General features: G+C 46.8%; 3 protein-coding genes across 7 annotated transcripts in view; 2 read left to right on the top strand and 1 right to left on the bottom strand.

Annotated features, from left to right (window-relative positions):
- Window positions 1–607: 607 nt before the first annotated feature.
- LOC111977745 (ran GTPase-activating protein 1) lies at window positions 608–10,354 on the top strand. Of its 2 annotated transcripts, none has more exons than XM_024007331.2 (15): window positions 608–707; window positions 1,101–1,228; window positions 1,363–1,490; window positions 1,672–1,731; window positions 2,254–2,433; window positions 2,569–2,703; window positions 2,929–3,087; window positions 3,274–3,387; window positions 3,470–3,569; window positions 3,689–3,773; window positions 3,865–4,081; window positions 4,222–4,324; window positions 4,438–4,526; window positions 4,759–4,880; window positions 9,411–10,354. In XM_024007331.2, the coding sequence occupies exons 2-15, from the start codon at window positions 1,117–1,119 to the stop codon at window positions 9,493–9,495; spliced, it is 1,689 nt and encodes a 562-aa protein (XP_023863099.1). In that variant the 5' UTR covers window positions 608–707; window positions 1,101–1,116; the 3' UTR covers window positions 9,496–10,354. The 2 variants fall into 2 exon arrangements, with proteins under 2 accessions (XP_023863099.1, XP_070304837.1); XM_070448736.1 differs by having other exon boundaries at window positions 629–707; window positions 1,111–1,228.
- A 312-nt stretch (window positions 10,355–10,666) lies between these two features.
- On the top strand, window positions 10,667–17,374 carry chadlb (chondroadherin-like b). 3 transcript variants are annotated; one of them, XM_024007325.2, is made up of 8 exons: window positions 10,667–10,828; window positions 12,720–12,890; window positions 13,214–13,408; window positions 13,604–13,905; window positions 14,069–14,570; window positions 14,992–15,678; window positions 15,850–16,016; window positions 16,237–17,374. In XM_024007325.2, exons 2-8 carry the CDS (start codon window positions 12,720–12,722, stop codon window positions 16,523–16,525), a joined length of 2,313 nt encoding a protein of 770 aa, XP_023863093.1. In that variant the 5' UTR covers window positions 10,667–10,828; the 3' UTR covers window positions 16,526–17,374. The 3 variants fall into 3 exon arrangements, with proteins under 3 accessions (XP_023863093.1, XP_023863094.1, XP_023863092.1); XM_024007326.2 differs by lacking the exon at window positions 10,667–10,828 and adding an exon at window positions 11,188–11,468 and having other exon boundaries at window positions 15,850–15,988; window positions 16,237–16,354; XM_024007324.1 differs by lacking the exon at window positions 10,667–10,828 and adding an exon at window positions 11,196–11,468.
- The window catches only part of l3mbtl2 (L3MBTL histone methyl-lysine binding protein 2), a 56,386-nt gene continuing 51,660 nt past the window's right edge, over window positions 17,281–22,006 (bottom strand). For both annotated transcript variants that reach the window (XM_024007320.2, XM_024007321.2), the window contains 5 exons: window positions 19,358–19,440; window positions 18,966–19,200; window positions 18,559–18,603; window positions 18,286–18,435; window positions 17,281–17,813 (listed from right to left, as the gene is read on the bottom strand). In XM_024007320.2, the coding sequence (XP_023863088.1) occupies window positions 17,632–17,813; window positions 18,286–18,435; window positions 18,559–18,603; window positions 18,966–19,200; window positions 19,358–19,440 (695 nt within the window). In that variant the 3' untranslated portion in view covers window positions 17,281–17,631. The remainder of the gene's footprint in view (window positions 17,814–18,285; window positions 18,436–18,558; window positions 18,604–18,965; window positions 19,201–19,357; window positions 19,441–22,006) is intronic.

Here is a 22,006-nt window from a genome sequence, read left to right as displayed (position 1 = left end):
TAAAAAATCAACTGCATAATAAATAAATGTGACAGGTCAGTTGTGTGAGTCAGGGGCTGGGCCCAAGCCCATATGGGACCCAAGAGGCAACCACAGGAGCCTGCTCTCAATGTTCCAAATACACCAGAGAGCATAATTTGGCCAGAGGATCAATAGTTTCAAAAAAATAACTGTGGATAAAATGTTGTCACAAGCGCATATAGGTAACTGCCCAAATAAAGGAAACACCAACATAGAGTCTTAAAAGGGTGTTTGGGCACCACGAGCTGCCAGAACAGCTTCAATGTGTCTTGGAAGGAAAATGTACTTTCGATACTTAAGTATGTTTTAAACCAAATACTTTTAGACTTTTACTCAAGTAGTATTTTACTGGGTGACTTTCACTTTTACTTGAGTCATTTTCTTTTAAGGTATCTTTACTTTTACTCAAGTATGACAATTTTCAACTTTTCCCACCACTGCTGATTTTTACTGTCAGTATACTTGATCCTCTTCTCGAAAGGTGCTCTTTCAGGCGCTCTTTTGCCCTCCAATCTTGTATTGCAAACAGGTTGCAACTCCACTCCACAAAGTGGCGGCAAAGAGCAATCTAGTTAGTGGGCCTGTGTACAAAAAATTGACAGAAGAAAAAACATTGACGTCACGCATTGTAACAACAAGCGCGCGGAAGGAGGCAACGCGACAATCATAATATATCATCCGTTACGGTACTGTAACATGTTTGTCAACTATTAAATATGTTGTTTTTGTGTATATTTGCTGTTGTAAGAGCTGAAAGCCTAAAGAAGGTTCAGTTTAACTCGTGTAAAGGAACGAGTTACTTCTATTTTGGATAACGTCGGTGTGCTAGCAGCCGGTTAGCTAACTATAGTTAGTAGCTTGTCACACTAACAAACAGAATGCTACGTTACTGCGTTCTCTTTTCCCGTAATGTTTGTTAGCTAGCTATGCAACTCAAACCTCATGTTACCTGGCTGAGTAGTTGAGTCATATGARCACAGTAATAATAGTCATTGGTAATGCCTGGTACTCATTGTCAGTAAATTGTTCATCAACAGTACTTTGCGAGCCAATTCATCTTACTGTTCTTGCTTTCATAGAACACCACAGACCACCATGGCTTCCGATGACATTGCCCTGCTGGCCGAGGCGCTGTCCAAGACTCATGTAGGATATGGAGAGTTGAGCTACAAGGGCCAGGGACTGAAGCTGGACAACACAGAGTCTGGTGAGTGCACTGATTGCAAACTGGTCAACAACAGGAGACTTCAATATGGCATTGTTCTCTAACAATGCCAACACGGTTAACAGCTTTGATAATAGTCTTCTATAATCAATTGGTGAATCTGGTTGTCTCTGCAGTGAAGGAGTTGGTGCGGGAAATAGAGGAGTACCAGGGACTCCGGGCCCTGCGGTTGGAGGGAAACACAGTGGGAGTGGAGGCAGCGCAGGCTATCGCCAAAGCCTTGGAGTGCAAAGACCAACTTCAGGTACTGGGCGGAGAGAGCCTTGAGATGAATTGTCTCTCCCAGGCTGAGCAAAGCAAACTGACTTGGGCCTACTGCTGAAAATAGTGAAGCCACATATTCACCCCATGATCCTTAGGAGGGTGTCAGCATTTTACTGTTGAGTGTATTTCTTTACATCCTGCTTTAACTGTTTATTTTTTAGAGTTGTCACTGGAGTGATATGTTCACGGGTCGCTTGCGCTCGGAAATCCCAACTGCCCTGGTGAGTCAACACTAACAACCTCCCCTTGTGCTTCATCTGATTTTATACATATACTAATATACAGTGACAAGAAAAAGTATGTGAACCCTTTGGAATTATCTGGACTTTGCATAAATTGGTCATAAAATTTGATCTGATCTTCATCTAAGTCACAACAATAGACAAACACAGTCTGCTTAAACTAAAACACAAACAATTATACGTTTTAATGTCTTTATTGAACACACTGTGTAAACATTCACAGTGCAATGTCTTACCGTGGACTGATGAACATCAAGGCTTTAAGAGATACTTTTGTGACCCTTTCCAGCTTTATGCAAGTTAACCCAAGATTAAGAATTGTTTTCTGAGATCTTTTGTTCGGGGCATGGTTCACATCAGGCAAGGCTTCTTGTGAATAAAAAACTCAAATTTTATGACATTTATGCAGAAATCCAGATCATTCCAAAGGGTTCACATACTTTTTCTTGCCACTGTATGTTCCACAAGTCTGTAGCTCTTCATGTCTCTCTTCATCCTCAGAGGTCCCTGGGCAGTGCGTTGATGACAGCAGGGGCCAGATTGCGAGAGCTTGACCTGAGTGATAACGCCTTTGGGCCAGATGGGGTAAAGGGCATTGAGACTCTACTGAAGAGCTCTGCGTGTCACTCTCTACAGGAGCTGAGACTCAACAACTGTGGCATGGGCATCGGAGGGGGCAAGGTGAGAGTTTGGAAACACCAATTGTGTGACTGGTAGTACTTACTGGCATAGGCCATCAACGTATTTTCTCCATCATTCGCTTTTCTGGTCTACTGTTAGGATGTGCCACAAAGTAACCAGTGTTTTGTCTGTTAGATCCTGGCGGCAGCGTTGACTGAGTGTCATGAACAGTCCAGTGCTCTCGGTGCCCCACTGAAACTGAAAGTGTTCATCGCAGGCAGAAACCGCTTGGAGAACGAAGGAGCCACAGCCCTTGCCCTGGCATTTCAGGTACAGACAAACGGACACAAACTGCAACTATGATGAGGATCTATCCCCATATCATTATTCTCTGTAATAAAGACATGTCTCTTGTTCACACACTGAGCTTGGTAGATGCAGCTTGGCCTAATATCTTGCTTTTTTTTCTCCCCTCCGTCTCTTTTGTGCTCTCTCACTCCACCTAATTTCTCTCGCACTCTGTTTCTCCATCTCCCTCCTCCTCTCTCTTATCAGCTGATGGGAAGCCTAGAGGAGCTGCACATGCCCCAGAATGGGATCAACCATGCTGGGGTGACTGCTCTGGCCACCGCCATGCAGCACAACCCCCACCTGCGCATCCTCAACCTCAACGACAACACCTTCACCAAGAGAGGGGCGCTGGCTATGGCTCAGGTATTACTGMCAAATTGTCTGCCTAGTGTTCTGCTGTAGTCAAACACGCGCTATATCTTGGTGCTAAGCCGGACAAAATTGTTATTTAGCTGATTGGGGCCGTCATATACATTTTAGTGTATTAACAAGGTTTTATTTTATGAGTTCTCTTCATTTATAATGATMTTTTCCCCTCTCTGTCCCCAGGCTCTGAGGCATCTGAGGACTGTGCAGGTGATAAACTTTGGGGACTGCCTGGTGCGTTCTGAAGGGGCCATCGCTCTCGCTGCTGTCCTGAGAGAGGGACTGCCCACTCTTAAGGTCAGTAGAGGTGTGTGTGTGTGTGTGGGTGGGTGGGTGGATTACCCATTCTTGTCTGATTTGTGTTCATTCCTGTGTTCAGGAGCTAAATCTGTCCTTTGGGGAGATCACGGAAGCTGCAGCACTGGTGTTGGCTCAGGCTGTACAAGACAAACCCCATATGGAAAAACTGGATCTCAATGGTATTATTCACCACGCACTACTTCAATCAGTCTGATTGGCCATGAAATATAGATCCAAGTGTTAATGACAAATCCATTTKATGTGTTTTGTTTATAATATATTACCTGTTTTTGTCCAGGTAACTGTTTGGGGGAGGAGGGGTGTGAGGCTCTGAAGGAGACCATGGACAACATGGACAGGGCCGACATACTGGCATCTCTCAGGTAGGTGTGTGTGGATGTCATCACAGCTGTGATTATACAACATTTAGCTATCATCCGAGATGCTGTATTGGCCTTGTTCTACGCTCTATAGTGATGATGAGGGAGAGCCTGATGAAGATGAGGAGGAGGAGGAAGAAGATGAGGAGAATGGCAAAGAGATGAAGGAGAATGGAGTGAAGGATAAAAGAGACAGCCCAGTGAAGCCTGAGCCAACTTGTCATCCAGAGATCCTCTCTTTCCTCAGCTCCCCCACCGCTGAGACACTGCTCAAACTGGGGGGCAACAGGACTGGACTCATCCAGCAACACGTAAATTATTACTGTGGTCATGGGCCATTCACACTTTAACTGTTGAAGTGTATCTGAAGAGGGCCTTGTTGTGTAAGGTTAGAAGGCAGTAACAGTTGTCATTGGGTTTTAACATCTATTGTGGAAACTTCCCTGGTCAGGTGGATGTCTCTGACTCTGATAAGGTTGCCGATGCCTTCCTGAGAATCTCCTCTCTGTACAGTGATGACCATGAGGTCAAGAAGGCTGTCCTGGAGACTATTGGTGAGCCTAAACAGTCAAACACCCTCTTCTCTAACTTCTGTCCGGCATCCTGCCTTGTCTCTGTGTTGGAGTGGGACACTTAATGTGACTAAGTTGCTCTACTTGTCCTACAGACACCCTGTTGAAGAAGGCATTCTCTGGTTCCTCCCTGCAGACCTACAGCTTCCTGTCCACTCTACTGGTGATGCTGGGGCTCCTCAAGGTAGAAACACTATGTACAACATGCTTGTACCGTTCACTGAGTCTCAGCCATGTCAGTTACCATGTTGGGGTCAAACCATTCAAATCCATTACTTGCTCGAAATGAACAAAAAATGTACTGTTTTCTATGAGAATTATTTAACTTGACAGGCTACTAAAATGTAGCCCAACTTTGATTAGCAGTAATGCCAGCCCTAATGTATATGGCTCCCATGTTAATCTGTGCTGTCCAGGGTGAGGGCAAGGTGAAGAAGGTGCAGGTGTTACCTGGTCACCTGTTGGTTTTGGAGCACGCTGTCCAACAGGACTACTTCCCCCAGGACCACGCCTCCCTGCTGGACACCTTTGTCGCCAGGTAAGGCTGTATGTATGTATGTATGTGTGTGTGTGTGTGTGTGTACCCGTTATTCTGTCTGGGTAGGTTGTGGACATTGAATAGTAGGCAGCTCCATGATCCTTGGGGTCTCAAGGGTGTCCCTCCATGAAGAAAAATAACAAATCTAATCTTCTAATACATCACAATGGAGTAAATTACATTTCAATACTGTCACTATAACATCACAATGGCGTCTAGACGCACAGAATTAGAATTTATATTTCTATGATGGAACACGGTATAATTCTAGTTCGGTCCGTCTAGACGCCATTATGAAGTTATAGTGACACCATAGACCCAGTCGGTATTAGATAGAACGTCGTGGCCCCACACTCCTGTGGTTACCAAGGTTACCCCATTGGCTCACAGCAAATACTTAAACTTTTTCAAATGCAATTTTATTGTCTGCTTATTTTAGTCAATTACAAAACTAAATTTGAAGAAAAACACGTCTAAATATAACTTTTCAACGTTGCTTGCTCCAGAGCTTTCTCACTACTTATAAAAACTGAATATTGTAGGGYTTCCCTCATGCCCCTTCTCATCATTGTGCTAGCAGCCATGTGAGTGCAAGCTAGCTACCAACCAGAACATTAAGCTAGCCAAGACCTGCTACACAAACAGACTATAAAGCTACAAGTAGTGAGTGGAGTCACAAACGGACTGTACTAAAGAAGATAAATGTCTTACCTGTAATGAAATGTTTTCCACACACATAGCTATGTGTAGCTTACTTGGACACCGAGTCCCCACTCGCCCACGCTGACTAGCCTGAAGCCACAGGGCTCTTTTCGCAGGCTCTATTCCCCTACGTGGGAGCATTGCGAACCATAGGTCGGGATTTWWWWAAWWWWWTKTATCCCCTTTTCTCCCCAATTTTCGTGGTATCCAATCGCTAGTGTTGATATCACAAGTTTACTGGAGAACTGAGACGAAGTAGAGACTCTGGACAGGGTGGATAAGGTTTAATTAAAAGCAATTTATTCAGAGGTAAAGATATCTGAAATAGCGTGCACGGACCCTTTCATCAAGCTCAAATGGAACTATCCGAAAGAAGCCCTCTAAACATTTTGTACARACATTATATATGATAAATGAAGTAGGTTGAGTCTGGTAGATCTGTTCTTCTGGTTGGTCCTGATGAGTTGGGCGAGGTCCCCTTCAGGCTAGTATCACTGTCCCATTGGCTCTGAGTAGAGTTCTTTGTCTTCAGAAATGTTCAGCTAAAACAGGAGTTTAGGTGTGTGCGTAGATGTTCCTATTTTGACATATCTGTGTGTCTCTGTGAAATGGTCAGCTAAAACAGGAGATTTTGTGTGTGCGTAGGCATTCCTGTTTTATCAGTTTTATGAAAGGTTTGCCTCAGCCCTCTGTCCTTGGGTGTGTGTGTGTCTCAGTATCTCGTGAAATGCAGACCCAGGCACCCTTTTCTTATCAGTGTTTATGAAAGGTCTGTGTCAGCCATCTGTCTCTGGGTGTGTGTGGGTCTCAGTATCTGCTTATGAGTTTGTGAGAAACCCTGTTTGGAAAGAAGTTAGTTATAACAACGTAATAGCAAATATGCTTGTGTTATAATAAATGATATTTATTACACTAGTAATTACTATCTTGTCTCATCGCTACAACTCCCGTACGGGCTCGGGAGAGACGAAGGTCGAAAGCCACGCGTCCTCCGAAGCACAAGCCGCACTGCTTCTTAACACAGTGCGCCTCCAACCCGGAAGCCAGCGGCACCAATGTGTTGGAGGAAACACCGTGCACCTGGCCCCCTTGGTTAGCGCGCACTGCGCCCGGCCCGCCACAGGAGTCGCTGGAGCGCGATGAGACAAGGATATCCCTACCGGCCAAACCCTCCCTAACCCGGACGACGCTAGCCCAATTGTGCGTCGCCCCACGGACCTCCCGGTCGCGGCCGGCTGCGACAGAGCCTGGGCGCGAACCCAGAGACTCTGATGGCGCAGCTAGCACTGCGATGCAGTGCCCTAGACCACTGCGCCACCCGGGAGGCCCCCTTAGGTCGGGATTTTTGACCTGGTTACATGTACATTGAACAMCACAGCAGCTTTTCGGCATGTTTTGTTATTTCTCTACAAAAAATCTACRMCGAAGTTGTCTCTTTTACAATGGAGGTCAATAGGAGAGAATTTAGTTTTTCCTCAATTTGTGTGTGTGGTCAAGGGGAATTCCTTTTTACATAAATACCGACTGGGACTATTGGAAAGTCATTTATTGCACTGTGATGTAATTAGACATGGGTTCAAATACAGTACATTTGTATTTTAAATACTTTTTCTGTGTATTTGGCTGAATCAACTACTACAGTCGTGGCCAAAAGTTTTGAGAATGACACAAATATTAATTTCCACAAGGTTTTCTGCCCCAGTGTCTTTAGATATTTTTGTCAGATGCTACAATGGAATACTGAAGTATAATTACAAGCATTTCATAAGTTTCAAAGGCTTTTATTGACATGAAGTTGATGCAAAGAAGTTGATGCAGCCAGCAGCATACCACCCTGCATACCACTGCTGGCTTGCTTCTGAAGCTAAGCAGGGTTGGTCCTGGTCAGTCCCTGGATGGGAGACCAGGTGCTGCTGGAAGTGGTGTTGGAGGGCCAGTAGGAGGCACTCTTTCCTCTGGTCTAAACAAAGATCCCAATGCCCCAGGGCAGTGATTGGGGACACTGCTCTGTGTAGGGTGCCGTCTTTCGGATGGGACGTTAAACGGGTGTCCTGACTCTCTGAGGTCATTAAAGATCCCATGGCACTTATCGTAAGAGTAGGGGTGTTAACCCCGGTGTACTGGCTAAATTCCCAATCTGGCCCTCAACCATCACGGTCACCTAATAATCCCCAGTTTACAATTGGCTCATTCATCCCCCCTCCTCTCCCCTGTAACTATTCCCCAGGTCGTTGCTGCAAATGAGAACGTGTTCTCAGTCAACTTACCTGGTAAAATAACGGTAAAATAAAAAAAATTAAAAAAGAGTCAATATTTGCAGTGTTGACCCTTCTTTTTCAAGACCTCTTCAATCCGCTCTGGCATGCTGTCAATTAACTTCTGGGCCACATCCTGACTGATGGCAGCCCATTCTTGCACAATCAATGCTTTGAGTTGGTCAGAATTTGTGGGTTTTTGTTTGTCCACCCGCCTCTTGAGGATTGACCACAAGTTCTCAATGGGATTAAGGTCTGGGGAGTTTCCTGGCCATGGACCCAAAATATCAATGTTTTGTTCCCCAAGCCACTTATCACTTTTGCCTTATGGCAAGGTGCTCCATCATGCTGGAAAAGGCATTGTTCGTCACCAAACTGTTCCTGGATGGTTGGGAGGAGTTGCTCTCGGAGGATGTGTTGGTACCATTCTTTATTCATGGCTGTGTTCTTAGACAAAATTGTGAGTAAGCCCACTCCCTTGGCTGAGAAGCAACCCCACACATGAATGGTCTCAGGATGCTTTACTGTTGGCATGGCACAGGACTGATGGTAGCGCTCACCTTGTCTTCTTCCGGACAAGCTTTTTTCCAGATGCCCCAAACAATCGGAAAGGGGATTCATCAGAGAAAATGACTCTACCCCAGTCCTCAGCAGTCCAATCCCTGTACCTTTTGCATAATATCAGTCTGTCCCTTTTGTTTTTCCTGGAGAGAAGTGGCTTCTTTGCTGCCCTTCTTGACACCAGGCCATCCTCCAAAAGTCTTCGCCTCACTGTGCGTGCAGATGCACTCACACCTGCCTGCTGCCATTCCTGAGCAAGCTCTGTACTGGTGGTGCCCCGATCCCGCAGCTGAATCAACTTTAGGAGACGGTCCTGGCGCTTGCTGGACTTTCTTGGGCGCCCTGAAGCCTTCTTCACAACAATTGAACCGCTCTCCTTGAAGTTCTTGATGATCCGATAAATGGTTGATTTAGGTGGAATCTTACTGGCAGCAATATCCTTGCCTGTGAAGCCCTTTTTGTGCAAATCAATGATGACTGCACGTGTTTCCTTGCAGGTAACCATGGTTGACAGAGGAAGAACAATGATTCCAAGCACCACCCTCCTTTTGAAGCTTCCAGTCTATTATTCGAACTCAATCAGCATGACAGTGATCTCAAGCCTTGTCCTCGTCAACACTCACACCTGTGTTAACGAGAGAATCACTGACATGATGTCAGCTGGTCCTTTTTTGGCAGGGCTGAAATGCAGTGGAAATGTTTTGGGGGGATTCAGTTAATTTGCATGGCAAAGAGGGATTTGCAATTCATCTGATCACCCTTCATAACATTCTGGAGTATATGCAAATTGCCATCATACAAACTGAGGCAGCAGACTTTGAAAATTAATATTTGTGTCATTCTCAACTTTTGGCCACGACTGTATATGAAAATAATTTCCTATAAATACTATTTGAAACTATTTTCAAATACATTTATTTGATCTTGTTTTAATTTTATCTTGTGATGAGCTTAGATTTTCCCACTGTCGTGGAGGGAAAAGTTCTTATGTGTCTGTGTATGCAACCTACAGGCACGGTAAAGCCCTGAAGTCCTGCAGCCATGCCCGAGATAGTCTCAAGTCCACACTGGAGAGAAGGATCTCCCCGGAATGCTGAGCCCTCCTGCAGCCCAAATGAACCAGTCAAAGCCACACAACCTACGCACACACTCCCACTCAGGACACACACTGAACTGATAAAGGGACATTCCTTGTATGAGGACCTCGCATAGATACTTTACACTGGACAGAAGAAGGGGACGAAAACCAATCTACCTACACTCAATAGATACCTGTGTGTTTTAGATTCATGATGCTCCTCCAATGAAGACGTATTGAAGAAGACTAGTTATTCAGACAGGGTTTCCTCAATTTTATTTTTGTATTTGTTCTTGTTACTATTTTTATACAAAAAAGGGACATTTTCATTAAGCCTTTAAAGACATCGTGGGGAGAAAGTGATTTGAAAAATKGAATAAATACTGAAGTTGATGGGCACACAAACAAGAATGGTGGTCAGATTCAGTAAGAACATGGTATTACTTTCTAGATTAACCTAGCTGGCCACATCTGTACTGCTCAGCCTTAATATTATCCCACCATATTATTCCCGAGTTCAACCAGGTCAGATTCATTACTGTGCATCAGACGGTGAGGAGTGGAYTACAGTATGCCTGTGCATCGCACCGTATGGACAGGAATCGACATCTATGTATGTATTGGTCTTGTACTGTATGCCGTTATAACAATGTAGAGCTCAGGAGACTAACTTGTTGAAAGGGAACTTATGGGGAAAATGAAATAGAATTTACCTTTGATTCTCATGTGTCTTACAACTTTAATGTAATGAACATTGATCTGTATAACATTGGAATACATGTACAGTATCATTAGGACTATATTGATGTTTTTCATGTTAATCTGATTGTATTGAGATGAAGTGAGTGATGTGATAAAATATTACTTTTCCAAAAGTCCTCAGTGTGTTTATTCATTTTAATCAAACTTGAACGTAATCAAACCAGAGGCAATTCCTCTTCTTGTTTATTTTCACTGCCAGGGATTTATCTCAACATCTATGTTAAACACATGTATGCCTACAGTAGACCTATTAAGAGGTGTAAATATTTGATAGGAACATCAATCACTGACATTTAGTTGTTTGAGAGGCTGGTTAGTTGGCCTCAAGCCTCCCTATAGAAGCCGTACAGTAGCTAGGCGATATGCATACTGTTTATACATCCCCTGAGGCGCAGCTCTACTGCGCACGTTGAAACCCACGAGAAATGAATCGAAAGACGGGGTCAGAGTGAATGGAGGGATAATGAAGTTTATTTTGGATGGGGTACAGCCAGGGGAAGAGCAGGGGAGAGAGACCAGGGACCGTGAGAGAATACACGGCAGTACAAAGAACGGGAGCTGAATAACAGGAACACGAATACGGAGCGAGAGTGAGTAAATGGTGGAGGGATGCTGCCTACGTTGCGTTAGAATGAAGCGTCGACTTTGTGTTGAGACCTTTAGATATTGATAATATATTAATAATGGGAAAAAACTGCCGGACTTTAATAACTTCTAGAGATTGGACAGAATGGGTCAAATACAGTGTCATGATTTTCTGTCAGCCTACACCTAATTGAAAAAAGACAGAGACGTGGGAAAGTTGTCGTTGAATAGCCAGGTAACGGTAGGAAACCAATAGAGGGAAATGTATTCCCCCATTCCTCCTGGTTTATTTACAGGAGACACTCCGCAGCCGTGAGTCCTGTGCCCAGCGGTGAATACACTGCGCGTCTTTGTGCGCAGCCGGCGTGCCAGCTCAACTGCGGTCTAAACTGCTTATCCCCGGGGGGACACTGACACACAGGCTTTGCCCTAGGAAATTCCACCGTCTCTTATTTCTCCCCCCTCTCTCACGACTCTCTCTTTCCCTCTAAATTCACAACGGTCTGTGATCATTGTAGATGGAGACATATTTGAAAAAAATTGTTAAAACAGTTTTTCAACTGCTAAGTAGTAACAAGTAGGCTAGTGGTCAACAAGGATTACATCGTTTTGGTTGGATTTATTTGGAAACTTTCCTCGTTTCAGGTAGGGACAATCTCCCAAACCCATATTTCCATACTTAGTGAATTGTTTTGGTTCAGGTAGACTGCGACATCAGACTACAAGGTGATAACGGGTTCATTGTGATGAAATAGCTTAAACGTGTGTATGTAGGCTACCATTGAAATAYTGTCTTTAGATGTGGAAAAACACTTTCAATTAGTGAATTTCCATTTTGAAACTAGGAGAAACATTGGGATTCATGCCATTCTTGCTATTAGGCCTACCCTCTAAATACATTTTCACACAGTCTGAATCTGGTGACGCATGTGATTGGAAAGGGCAGGTTTGAGAATTTTTMAATTTTTTAGTTGCTCTACCCATATATTCAGACAGGCCTTAAGCTTTTTACGCACGATGTTAAAACAAATATTTAACCTTTATTTAACTAGGCAAGTCAGTTAAGAGCAAATTCTTATTTGCAATGACGGCCTACCAAAAGGGCTCCTTTGGGGACGGGGCTGGGATTGAAAATACAATAAAAATATTAGGATAAAACACACATCACGACAAGAGACACCACAACACTACATAAAGAGAGACCTAAGTCAACAGAACATGGCAGCAGCACAAAACACGGTACAAACATTATTGGGCACAGACAACAGCACAAAGGGCAAGAAGGTAGAGGCAGCAATAAATCACGCGAAGCAGCCACAACTGTCAGTACGAGTGGCCATGATTGAGTCTTTGAATGAAGAGTTGGAGATAAAACGGTCCAGTTGTAAGACAATGACCAAAGCTGTATGGTCTCGTGGAGTTTTAGTCTACAATCAGTTAGGCTACTTTAGCATATAGGTACATTATAACTATTATATTATGTAGGCTATTGAATAAATACGTATTTATATCGTTTTACGAATCGATTAACCGTATGCGTAATTGGAGTTGTTGGGACCACATTTAAATACATGTATTTAGATAGTTTTAACGCGGCGAGGTGTCAAACGGCTTTTCAAGTCGAGATGCGTCTCACCGAGTTGATAATTAAGCCGTGGAATGTAAGACCGCCGAAAACCGACGCATACTAGCAAAGACTTGAGAAAGCAAATAGCCCAAATTACTCTAATCCGAAAAATAGACGGGTTGAGAAATTGGATTAACCCGATAAAGGGATAAGACTGAGACTCTCTAAAACAAATAGGTGTACATGGAATATGGAATGGCTGTCAACTTTGTTTATCTTGTAGTAGAATAATATTTGCGCAGCCAGTTGAATCTCCTTTGATTTTCCAGATGTATTCGATGGACTGCCCCGCAGCCTTGAGGTCTCTGCTGGTACTGCTCTTGGCCATCCCGGGGGCGCACCTTGGCAAGTGCCCAAAGGAGTGCATATGTGACCAAATCTCACTCACTGTTACCTGTGTCAACAAAAACCTGACAGAGGTGCCTCCCACAATCGACGAGGTAAGCCTAAACCCCATGTGACTGACTCATTGAAATTCTGGATTTTATGAAGTAAGCTTAATGATTACAATTCAAGGGACAACCTATTTGAATACAGCAGGGTTTCCCAGACCATGTCCTGGGGCCCTCCTGGGTGGACATTTTGTTTTTTGCCCTAGCACTACACAGTTGATTAAAATAATGCTTGGTGATGAGTTGATTATTTGAATCAGCTGTGTATTGCTAGGGCAAAAACCAAAACATGCAGCCGGGGGGAATTCAGGTTGAATTACAAAATCATATTAAACAAATCTCAATCATTATCAATCCCTTCCCCCCATCAGATTACAGTGAAACTGGATCTGAGAAGCAACTACATCCAGGAGCTGCCATCAGGTGCGTTCAAACACACGCCGTACCTGACACACCTGTCCATGCAGCGCTGCAATCTCCGCACCGTGAAGGAGGGGGCGTTCCGTGCTCTGGGTCGTCTCGTCTTCCTCAACCTGGCCAACAACAACATGGAGATCCTCTATCAGGTGAGAGAGGACAGTGTTATATGTGACTGTTTCTGTGGTTTGACTATGTTTCTGGGGGAACTTGGTATTGAAAATGAAAAGCTCCACACTCTCTTTCTTCATCTCATTTTCCCTTTATCTCTCTCTCTCTCTCTTTGTCTTGCCGCCACTCTCTCCCCTCCCTCTCATCCCCCCTTCCTCCCACTCTCTCTCCAGGAGTCGTTCGACGGTCTCTCCTCACTGAAGCAGCTGCTGATTGACCGTAACCGAGTGGAGGAGATCCAGCCAGGGGCCTTCTCTCAGCTGGGGTTCCTCAACCTGCTCTCCCTCACCCACAACCAGCTCACCTATATCCCCAACATGGCCTTCCAGGGCCTGCAGAACATAAAATGGCTGCGCCTTAGCCACAACTCTGTTAACTACATGGCCACTGAGGCCTTCGCAGGCCTGTTCACCCTCACGCGCCTCAGCCTTGACCACAACGAGCTGCAGTTCTTTCCTACTGAGACCATGACCAGGTATGATGGTTGTGTTATCTCTTCCCTGACATACACCACACCACCCTTTTTCCAGGCACCATAAAGGCCTATTCTACCAACCATCCATCCCTCATTCCTCTCTCTCTCTCGCTCTCTCTCTCTCACTCTGTCTATCTGCTTTCTCTCTGTTCCCTCTCTCCAGACTCCCAGAGGTGACCCGTCTGGACCTCAGCTTCAACCCCATGACCTTCCTGGGTGAGGAGACTGTCTCCATGAACAAACTCACCCACCTCTTCWTGGACCACATGTCCCTGCAGGACCTGTCCCACACGGCCGTGTCCCTGTCCCCCTCTCTCACCCACCTGGACCTCAGCCACAACCAGCTCCGTGTCCTCCAGCCCTTCACTCCAGCCTCCCCCAAGCTGGCCCGCCTTAACCTGGCTGGAAACCCCATCTACTGCAACTGCTACCTGCTGCCGCTGAGGGAGTGGGGCATCCGGAAGAAGGTGAAGCTGATGGGGGCTTGCGGGGGACCGGCTCACTTCTCTGGGGAGAACCTGGAGGCCATCCACCCCCGGGACCTGCGCTGCCAGAGCCAGGAGGCCATGCTGAAGGCTGAGTTTGAGGAGCAGACCAGGGTGATATCACCCCCCACCCCCGAGCCCACCAACAAGGTCAAGTGTCCTGCCAACTGTGCCTGTGAGGTGAGAGATGGGGATGCTGAGATTTTGATATGGGTTATGATCTTGCCATGCTAAAATGTATTTACCTCACCAAACCCTCTCTGTTCTATCTTATTCCTCCTGTCTTCCCTTATCCATCCCACCTGTCCTCCCTTATCCACCCCTCCTGTCTTCCCTTATCCACCCCACCTGTCCTCCCTTATCCACCCCTCCTGTCCTCCCTTATCCATCCCACCTGTCCTCCCTTATCCACCCCACCTGTCCTCCCTTATCCACCCCTCCTGCCTCCCTTATCCAGTCCCACCTGTCCTCCCTTATCCATCCCACCTGTCCTCCCTTATCCACCCCTCCTGTCCTCCCTTATCCATATCCCCTGTCCTCCCTTATCCACCCCTCCTGTCCTCCCTTATCCATCCCTCCTGTCCTCCACTGTTCCCCTCAGGGTGAGACACACCACTCCTCCTGTGAGAACCGCGGCCACACCAAAGTCCCCCTCGGCTTCTCCCCCAACACGCGCCTCCTCGACCTGCGGGGCAACCACTTCCACTACATCCCTGCCAACAGTTTTACCGGCGTTGCCAAGGTAGTCTCCCTCCATCTACAGCGCTGTAAGATTGTGGAGGTGGAGCCTGGTGCGTTCCACGGCATGAAAGGGCTGGTCTACCTTTACCTCTCCGAGAATGAGCTTGACTCCCTCAGCCCCGACGCCTTCAAGGGCATGCCTCAGCTCACCTACCTCCACTTGGAGAAGAACAAATTCACAGTCTTCCCCAAGGGGGCCTTCAAGCTGCTGCCTGGCCTGCTGGCCCTTCACATGGAGAACAACTCTATCGCCAAGCTGGAGCCAGGGATCCTGAATGGGGYTGAGAAGCTGAGGGGGCTCTATCTGACCTCCAACATCATCAATGGTGTGGCCCCCAGGGCACTTGACCCGGCCCCCGACCTCGACACTCTTCACTTGGGAGGAAACAAGCTCAAGGAGGTTCCCAGTGATGCGTTAGCGAAGACAGGCAACCTGGGAGAGTTACGGTTGTCTGGGAATCCCATTCGCTGGATTGGACCGCATGCTTTCCAGCCATTAGCTAGGGCACTGAAGGATCTGTATCTGGACGGCATGGGTTTGGAGAAGGTGAGCGGATATATTTACATGCCAGTACATCTGTGGTTTTCCTGTCACTCCTCTACTTTCTCCTTGTTTTTGTGTATCTCCCTTCATTCCCTTGCAATCTCGTATGGTCCATTTTCTCTTCTCTCCTATTCCCTCCCCATGACACGCCTGTGTTTTGTGGTTCTCCTGCAGATGTCAAAGGACTCTCTGGCAGGGCTGGGTGCTGGTCTGAGGAGTCTATACCTAGAGGGGAACCAGCTAGAGGAGGTGCCTGACTTCAACCCTCTGACCGGCCTGGAGGTCATCAACCTGGCAGAGAACCCTCTGCTATGTGACTGCCCCCTGCTGCCGCTACGCATGTACCACATTATGCTCTCTATCACATACATACACTGATACATGCTTGCAAACTCACCCTCTTTCTTCCTCGCTCATGTACACACGTGCTGTAACCCACTCATGTTCACCCTCTCATACAATCTGTACACACACAATCATGTATTAATGGCCACTCAGAAATATGCTGTACTCAACATACATGACAATGCCTTTGTTAAAGCCTAACTCTCTTTGCCTCAGGTGGATTGAGAAGGTGAACCTGAAGGTCCGGGCCACCTGTGTCCACCCACCTGAGCTGCGAGGCCGGAGGGTCAAGGACGTCCACGTCTTCAAGGCCTGCCCTGGCGGGGAAAGCCTGCCCTCTGCCCCCTTCCCCAAGGTTTCCAAACCCCCCAAGTCCACCAAACCCAAACCTGCCCACCTCAATGCCCCCAGACAGGTCAAAGTGGTGAAAACCAAAATTCGCAAGATTCAGGGCCCAAAGCCCACCGTCTCCAAGAAAACCACCAAGAGAAGCACGGTGGTTTGATTGCACATAGCTGTCACTAGAGGGAGCTATAACTATTACACGTAACTACAGCTGAGGAGATGTAACTGTCGGAGCTATAATGATGTGCCTCACTTGTCTCCCTCAAGGCTTTGACCTCTGTAGATATGCACAACTCAACACAGAACAGACCAACACATACTAAGACAGACACACAGGGGTCTTCATAGACGGATGCTACTCTGAAGAGGGTAGAAAAATCTGTAGAATTTCAATAATGTTGAAACTTTTCTTTAACACCAGGATTATACTGTATGTTATGTCTTTATCGAGTGGCTTCCTGTTGAAAATGTTCTGAATTCATACTAACATTTTAAAATGTTACATTATGAAGTTTAGTCCGCTATGCTGATGCTTGCTAGTGAAAACCAAACTGTAGGGAGCTCCAACATTTACTTCCCAATCTCCACATTCCACTGTACTAACACTCACTGCTGGCCATTAAAGGGCAGTTTATCACATACAGTACGTTGTAATTGCACTTTCTGTTACCCACTTTGAAAACATTTTTGAATGTTACGGAGATAGAAATAAAGAATGAACAATTCTGTCAAGTGAGATGCTTGTTCAGTGTGGAAAAAGTTTGGCATTATAAACAGCTCAAAGCTAGGTTCCTACCAGTACATAGCACTACTGTCTCGGTGTGTGGTAGTGCATGTGTTTCATAGCAGATCCTAGTTTAGTCAGTAAAATGTCAAACGTGAAGGAAGGTCATAAATCCCACAGACACTCAGAGCAACCAGTTCACTGAAGTACTTTAATCCATGATTGTTTATACAACAACGAAAAGGAATCTGGATATAAAACAAATAAATAAACATTATACAACAACATCGACTGGGTGTTTGTTATTCAATGTATGAAAGAATGTCCTTAACGGGTGTCACAGTACTGGCCTTTCTGTTAAACTGGAACAGTTTTATTCAGCTCCAGAGCTGAGAATGTTCAGAAGTGGGACCAGCTCAGCTCTGACTCATCTGATCTTCAGGTGATCCACAGCGATCAGTAGTGTAGTGATCTAAGGCTGTGATGGTGTAGAATGAAGTTAACCACAGACATTCATCTACGGTCAGTTTGGATAGTTGTATTTAGGGTATATCAATTTCAATGAGTCTCAACGTTCCATCGGTTCCACCTCTGTCTGTTGCTTTCTGCTGGTCCTCTCCCTGTGGCTCCTGCTTGACCACCCCCAGGGAGGGTGGAGGGACCTGGGCCTCTGGCAGGGTCGGTGCGATGGGGGTCTCCACCTCCTCCACCTTCACTGCTATGACTGGAGAGAGTGAGAGGAAAAGTGAAAGGCATTCAATAATCATCTGTATGATCAACTCCATCTGGCTGGACTGGAAGTCATTACAGGATGTGTGTCTACGCACTCTCCTGCTCCTCAGGTTCAGCCTTAATCTGCTGTGTGAGGGATGTGTGTCTACTCACTCTCCTGCTCCTCAGGTTCAGCCTTAATCTGCTGTGTAGGGATGAGCCCCATTCCGCTTCAGTTGTTATCGGTCTACTCACTCTCCTGCTCCTCAGGTTCAGCCTTAATCTGCTGTGTGAGGGATTGTGTCTACTCACTCTCCTGCTCCTAGGTTCAGCCTTAATCTGCTGTGTGAGGGATGTGTGTCTACTCACTCTCCTGCTCCTCAGGTTCAGCCTTAATCTGCTGTGTGAGGGATGTGTGTCTACTCACTCTCCTGCTACTTCAGTTCAGCCTTAATCTGCTGTGTGAGGGATGTGTGTCTACTCACTCTCCTGCTCCTCAGGTTCAGCCTTAATCTGCTGTGTGAGGGATGAGTGTTCTGGGGTTCCGGCCTCAGGTTCAGACTGTTGGCTCGGACGTCTTGGAGGGCGGTTCTTGGAGATGAGGTTCGCCAGTTTCTTCTTCACCATCCTTTTCTCTGGAACGTGCAAAGAGAGAGGGTTACAACAGAGGAAAACATCGAGTTGCATGGTTGAATCTAAAAGTGGGTTATCTGGTTTAGTTACTATCTGTGGTGTGGGATGGTTTTTGGAGGACGTACTCTTTTTCCCCATAGGCTTGTGTTTCTTGCGACTTGCAACAGGATCTATGAAAAGGAGAGAACACAAACATGGCACTCAAAGCATCAACACCAAACAGTGGGGTATGTGTGTTAGTGCCGTCCATCCCTTGGTCCAACCTGGACCCAGGAGTAGACGTAAAAAGTTGTAAGTAGTTGCAAAGTTGCTAAAGTTGTCCGTGAAGCGATTTGAACAGGCAACCTTTGGGTTGCTAGACGTTTGCCTTATATGCCCACCCATCTACCCCGACCAAACACATTTTGATTTGTAACCTGTCTTATGGACCATAMCAAACGTAACATATCATACTCATTTGAGTGTCTCAGATTTGAATTTACTATGTTATGTCTAGTCTATGAGACCAGGCTGCTGAGTCCTCAGTTCTTACCTGGTCCAATGGGTGGCTGGAGCTGGTATCCTGTAACCTCGCACCAGCCCACAGGGTAGATGTCTGGTGACTGAACGTCCACCCACTGGTCAAAGTCTGTCTCCCAGCCATCAAAGTGCAGCAGCAGCAGCCGGCCCACACAGCGCCTCACGGTGGCCACGCACACCAGCCACGGCTCCATCAGGTCTACAGCTTCCAACTTCATTTTCTGAGTGAAGCCGTGACCTGAGCCGTCCTGTAGGACACACACGCATGCCCGCCCACACACACCATAGAACCAGAACCAGAACAGTGTTTCCAAACCTCTCTCAGTACCAATAGCTTCTCATAAGTCCATATACTGGAGACTGGGTACCTGTATGACACTGGGTATATAAACAGCTTTGAGTTACCGTGTTGAAGAGCTGTGCTGGCGCTGTTCTGGCTCCCTTCTCCTCAAGGTATTTTGCCCAGGAGAAGGTTTTCCAGTCATAGCCTGGTAGGGAAGATGAATATGCCACCGGTATAAGGGATATGACACTGCAGGGGAACCACTCACTTCATTCTTATTATAGATTCACCAAGCAGGTGGTGTTTACCCAAAACACTACACCAGAGCAACAAGAAACAAAACAGGAAAATAAAGAGTAGAGGGGAGAGTTAAATAGATATTAGAGGAGAGAAAGTACGGGACAGTAGAGAAGAGAGAGCGAGCTGGGGTAGAGAGAGAGAGGGGTAGAGAGAGAAGGAGGGCTAGAGAGAGAGAGAGAGAGAGAGAGAGAGAGAAGTCATGCAGAGGAACAGCTCCTGACTTGTTATAACTTTTTGTTTGTTAAGAGCGAGATTGACACGATTCAATTAGCAAAAAATGTATAGGTAATCAAATTGTACAACTGAAGATCAACAAAGGAGGAAAAAATTGACAGAGAGTGAGTTAAAAGACCAATCTTCATCGTGGTAGCTAGCCAAATTCAAATCGGTCAGTTAGCTTAACGACTAGCTCTAACTGTTTACTGGTGGTAACCATAGCAACATGGCCACTGAGGCAGCGCTAGCAGCGTTAGCAGCGACAGAAACTGAGAGACTTTCCCCGCTTTTTTTTGAATACCCAGCAGAAATCAAATCAGAGAAAGGAAGAATCAATTTTAAACACAGAATTCTGAGGGAGAACCCAGAAACTTTGTTTGCCGACTGCTCACAAAACAGGACTGTTACAAACCTGTTATTTTACACAGACCACACTACTGCCTGGCATACAGCTGTAACCAGGCATTTCAGCTATACCACGAAGAAAGGCATCTGCAAGGGAAGGCAAATCCACATTTTTGAGGACAGCGATAAGGACCAGGAAAACAGGTTTCTGACAGTAAATATGTATCAGAACGGCACTGTCATTGGTCCAGGGCAGTGAGGCTGCACTCAGCTCTGTTGTGCAGACTTCCCCACCCTAACGAAGATAGCGGAAAAAGCAAAAAAGAAAAGGACAGCACCCCGGACCTCTCCCCTCACCTTCAGGCACCCCAACAGCAGGACCATCCTCCCCCCTGCCTGCCTACAAACCACCAGACCCAAGACCCCACTACCATCAGCCTGTTGAGAGACAGGCTGGCAGTGATAGAGGTATGGGTTACTGAGGCTGAGGAGCAGCTCCCCAGCTACACCACCACCAGTCCAGACACAGACTTCTACAGGACCAGATCAACCAGTGCAGGACCCCAGCTGAAGAAACTCTGTCCAGGAGCTGAGAGAGAAGCCTTACCACAGCGCTGGAGGAGGTAAAGGCCACCATGAGGAGAGAGCTGGTGCAGGTAAAGGAGGAGATGGCAAAAGGAGTTGTCTGGCAATCAAGAGGGTGCTGCAGCACAGAGAACAAGACTGTAGAGACTCCTAGAGAGAAGCTGCAGCCCCTCACCACCCCTAACACCCCACCGACCCACCTGTTACCCACAACCCCCCCATACCGACAACACTTTACCCCACACACCCAGTCAACAAGGAAGGCTCACATGGAGACACCTACGACAGAGAGAAGCTCTCTGGCCCCCCCTGACACACCCCCACACACCCCTCTCATGTGCACAGGCCCTGTGTACTCCAGCCCCAGACCGTAAACACACTAATCTGGTAAAACCCACTGAGGTGGCCATCCTCATTGACTCAAATGGAAATTCATCCAAGAAGATAAACTCTTCCCCCCAACACAAGGTGGCGCAAAATATGTGCCCAAAAAACACAGGATGCACTCCACATCCTGTCCCAGCCTGACTTTGGCACACCAGGCCACATTATATTCACACCGGCACCAACAACTGCGAGAGGAGCAGGAGGAAGTAGGCAGGCTGGTCAACAGAGTAGCAGAGAGGGCCTCTGAGCGGTTCCCCAACTCCCAACATCACCATCTCCACTCTGCTGCCCCGCAAAGACTTTCCATCACCGCTACCATTCAGAAAGTCAACGCTGACATCACCAGAGGGTGTGGCCTACTCCCAAACGGTACACGTTGCTCACCACACAACAATCACCCCAGAGGCATCTGCAACGACTACTCCCACCTGAGGAAGCAGACAGTAGGGATGTTTGCCAAGTACTCTAAAGGACGTGGCACTTGGTAGACAAAACACCCCATGCCGCACTGGACAAGAGGACCACCCAGAGACCCCACCAGCACCACTGCCACCAAACCCCCCAAGAGCCCCAGGGCCCCCTTCAACGCCACACCAGACCCAGCGCACCCCACAGGCCCCACCCAACCACCAGACCATCACCACTTCCATCGGCTTAGCCAGACCGGACCGGGCCCAGCCCTACTACCCCGCACCAGACCACACCCCTACCAGACCAGAGAGGAAGCCCCACGGCCAGACCTGGCCCCCCTCCACTCCACAGGGCCCAACAGCAGGACCAGCGCAGCTACGCAGAGGTCTCAGAGGACAGGAGGAACCCTGTGGGATTGAGTGAGATTAAAACAGCTCCTCCAATACATCTGCACTAAACTGCACTAAACACACACGGGACGGCAGGTCACACACACACACACACACACACACATCACACACACACAC

Source organism: Salvelinus sp. IW2-2015, linkage group LG18 (genome assembly GCF_002910315.2).
Source record: "Salvelinus sp. IW2-2015 linkage group LG18, ASM291031v2, whole genome shotgun sequence".
NCBI lineage: Eukaryota > Metazoa > Chordata > Actinopteri > Salmoniformes > Salmonidae > Salvelinus > Salvelinus sp. IW2-2015.
This window is presented reverse-complemented; position numbering and strand designations above follow the sequence as displayed.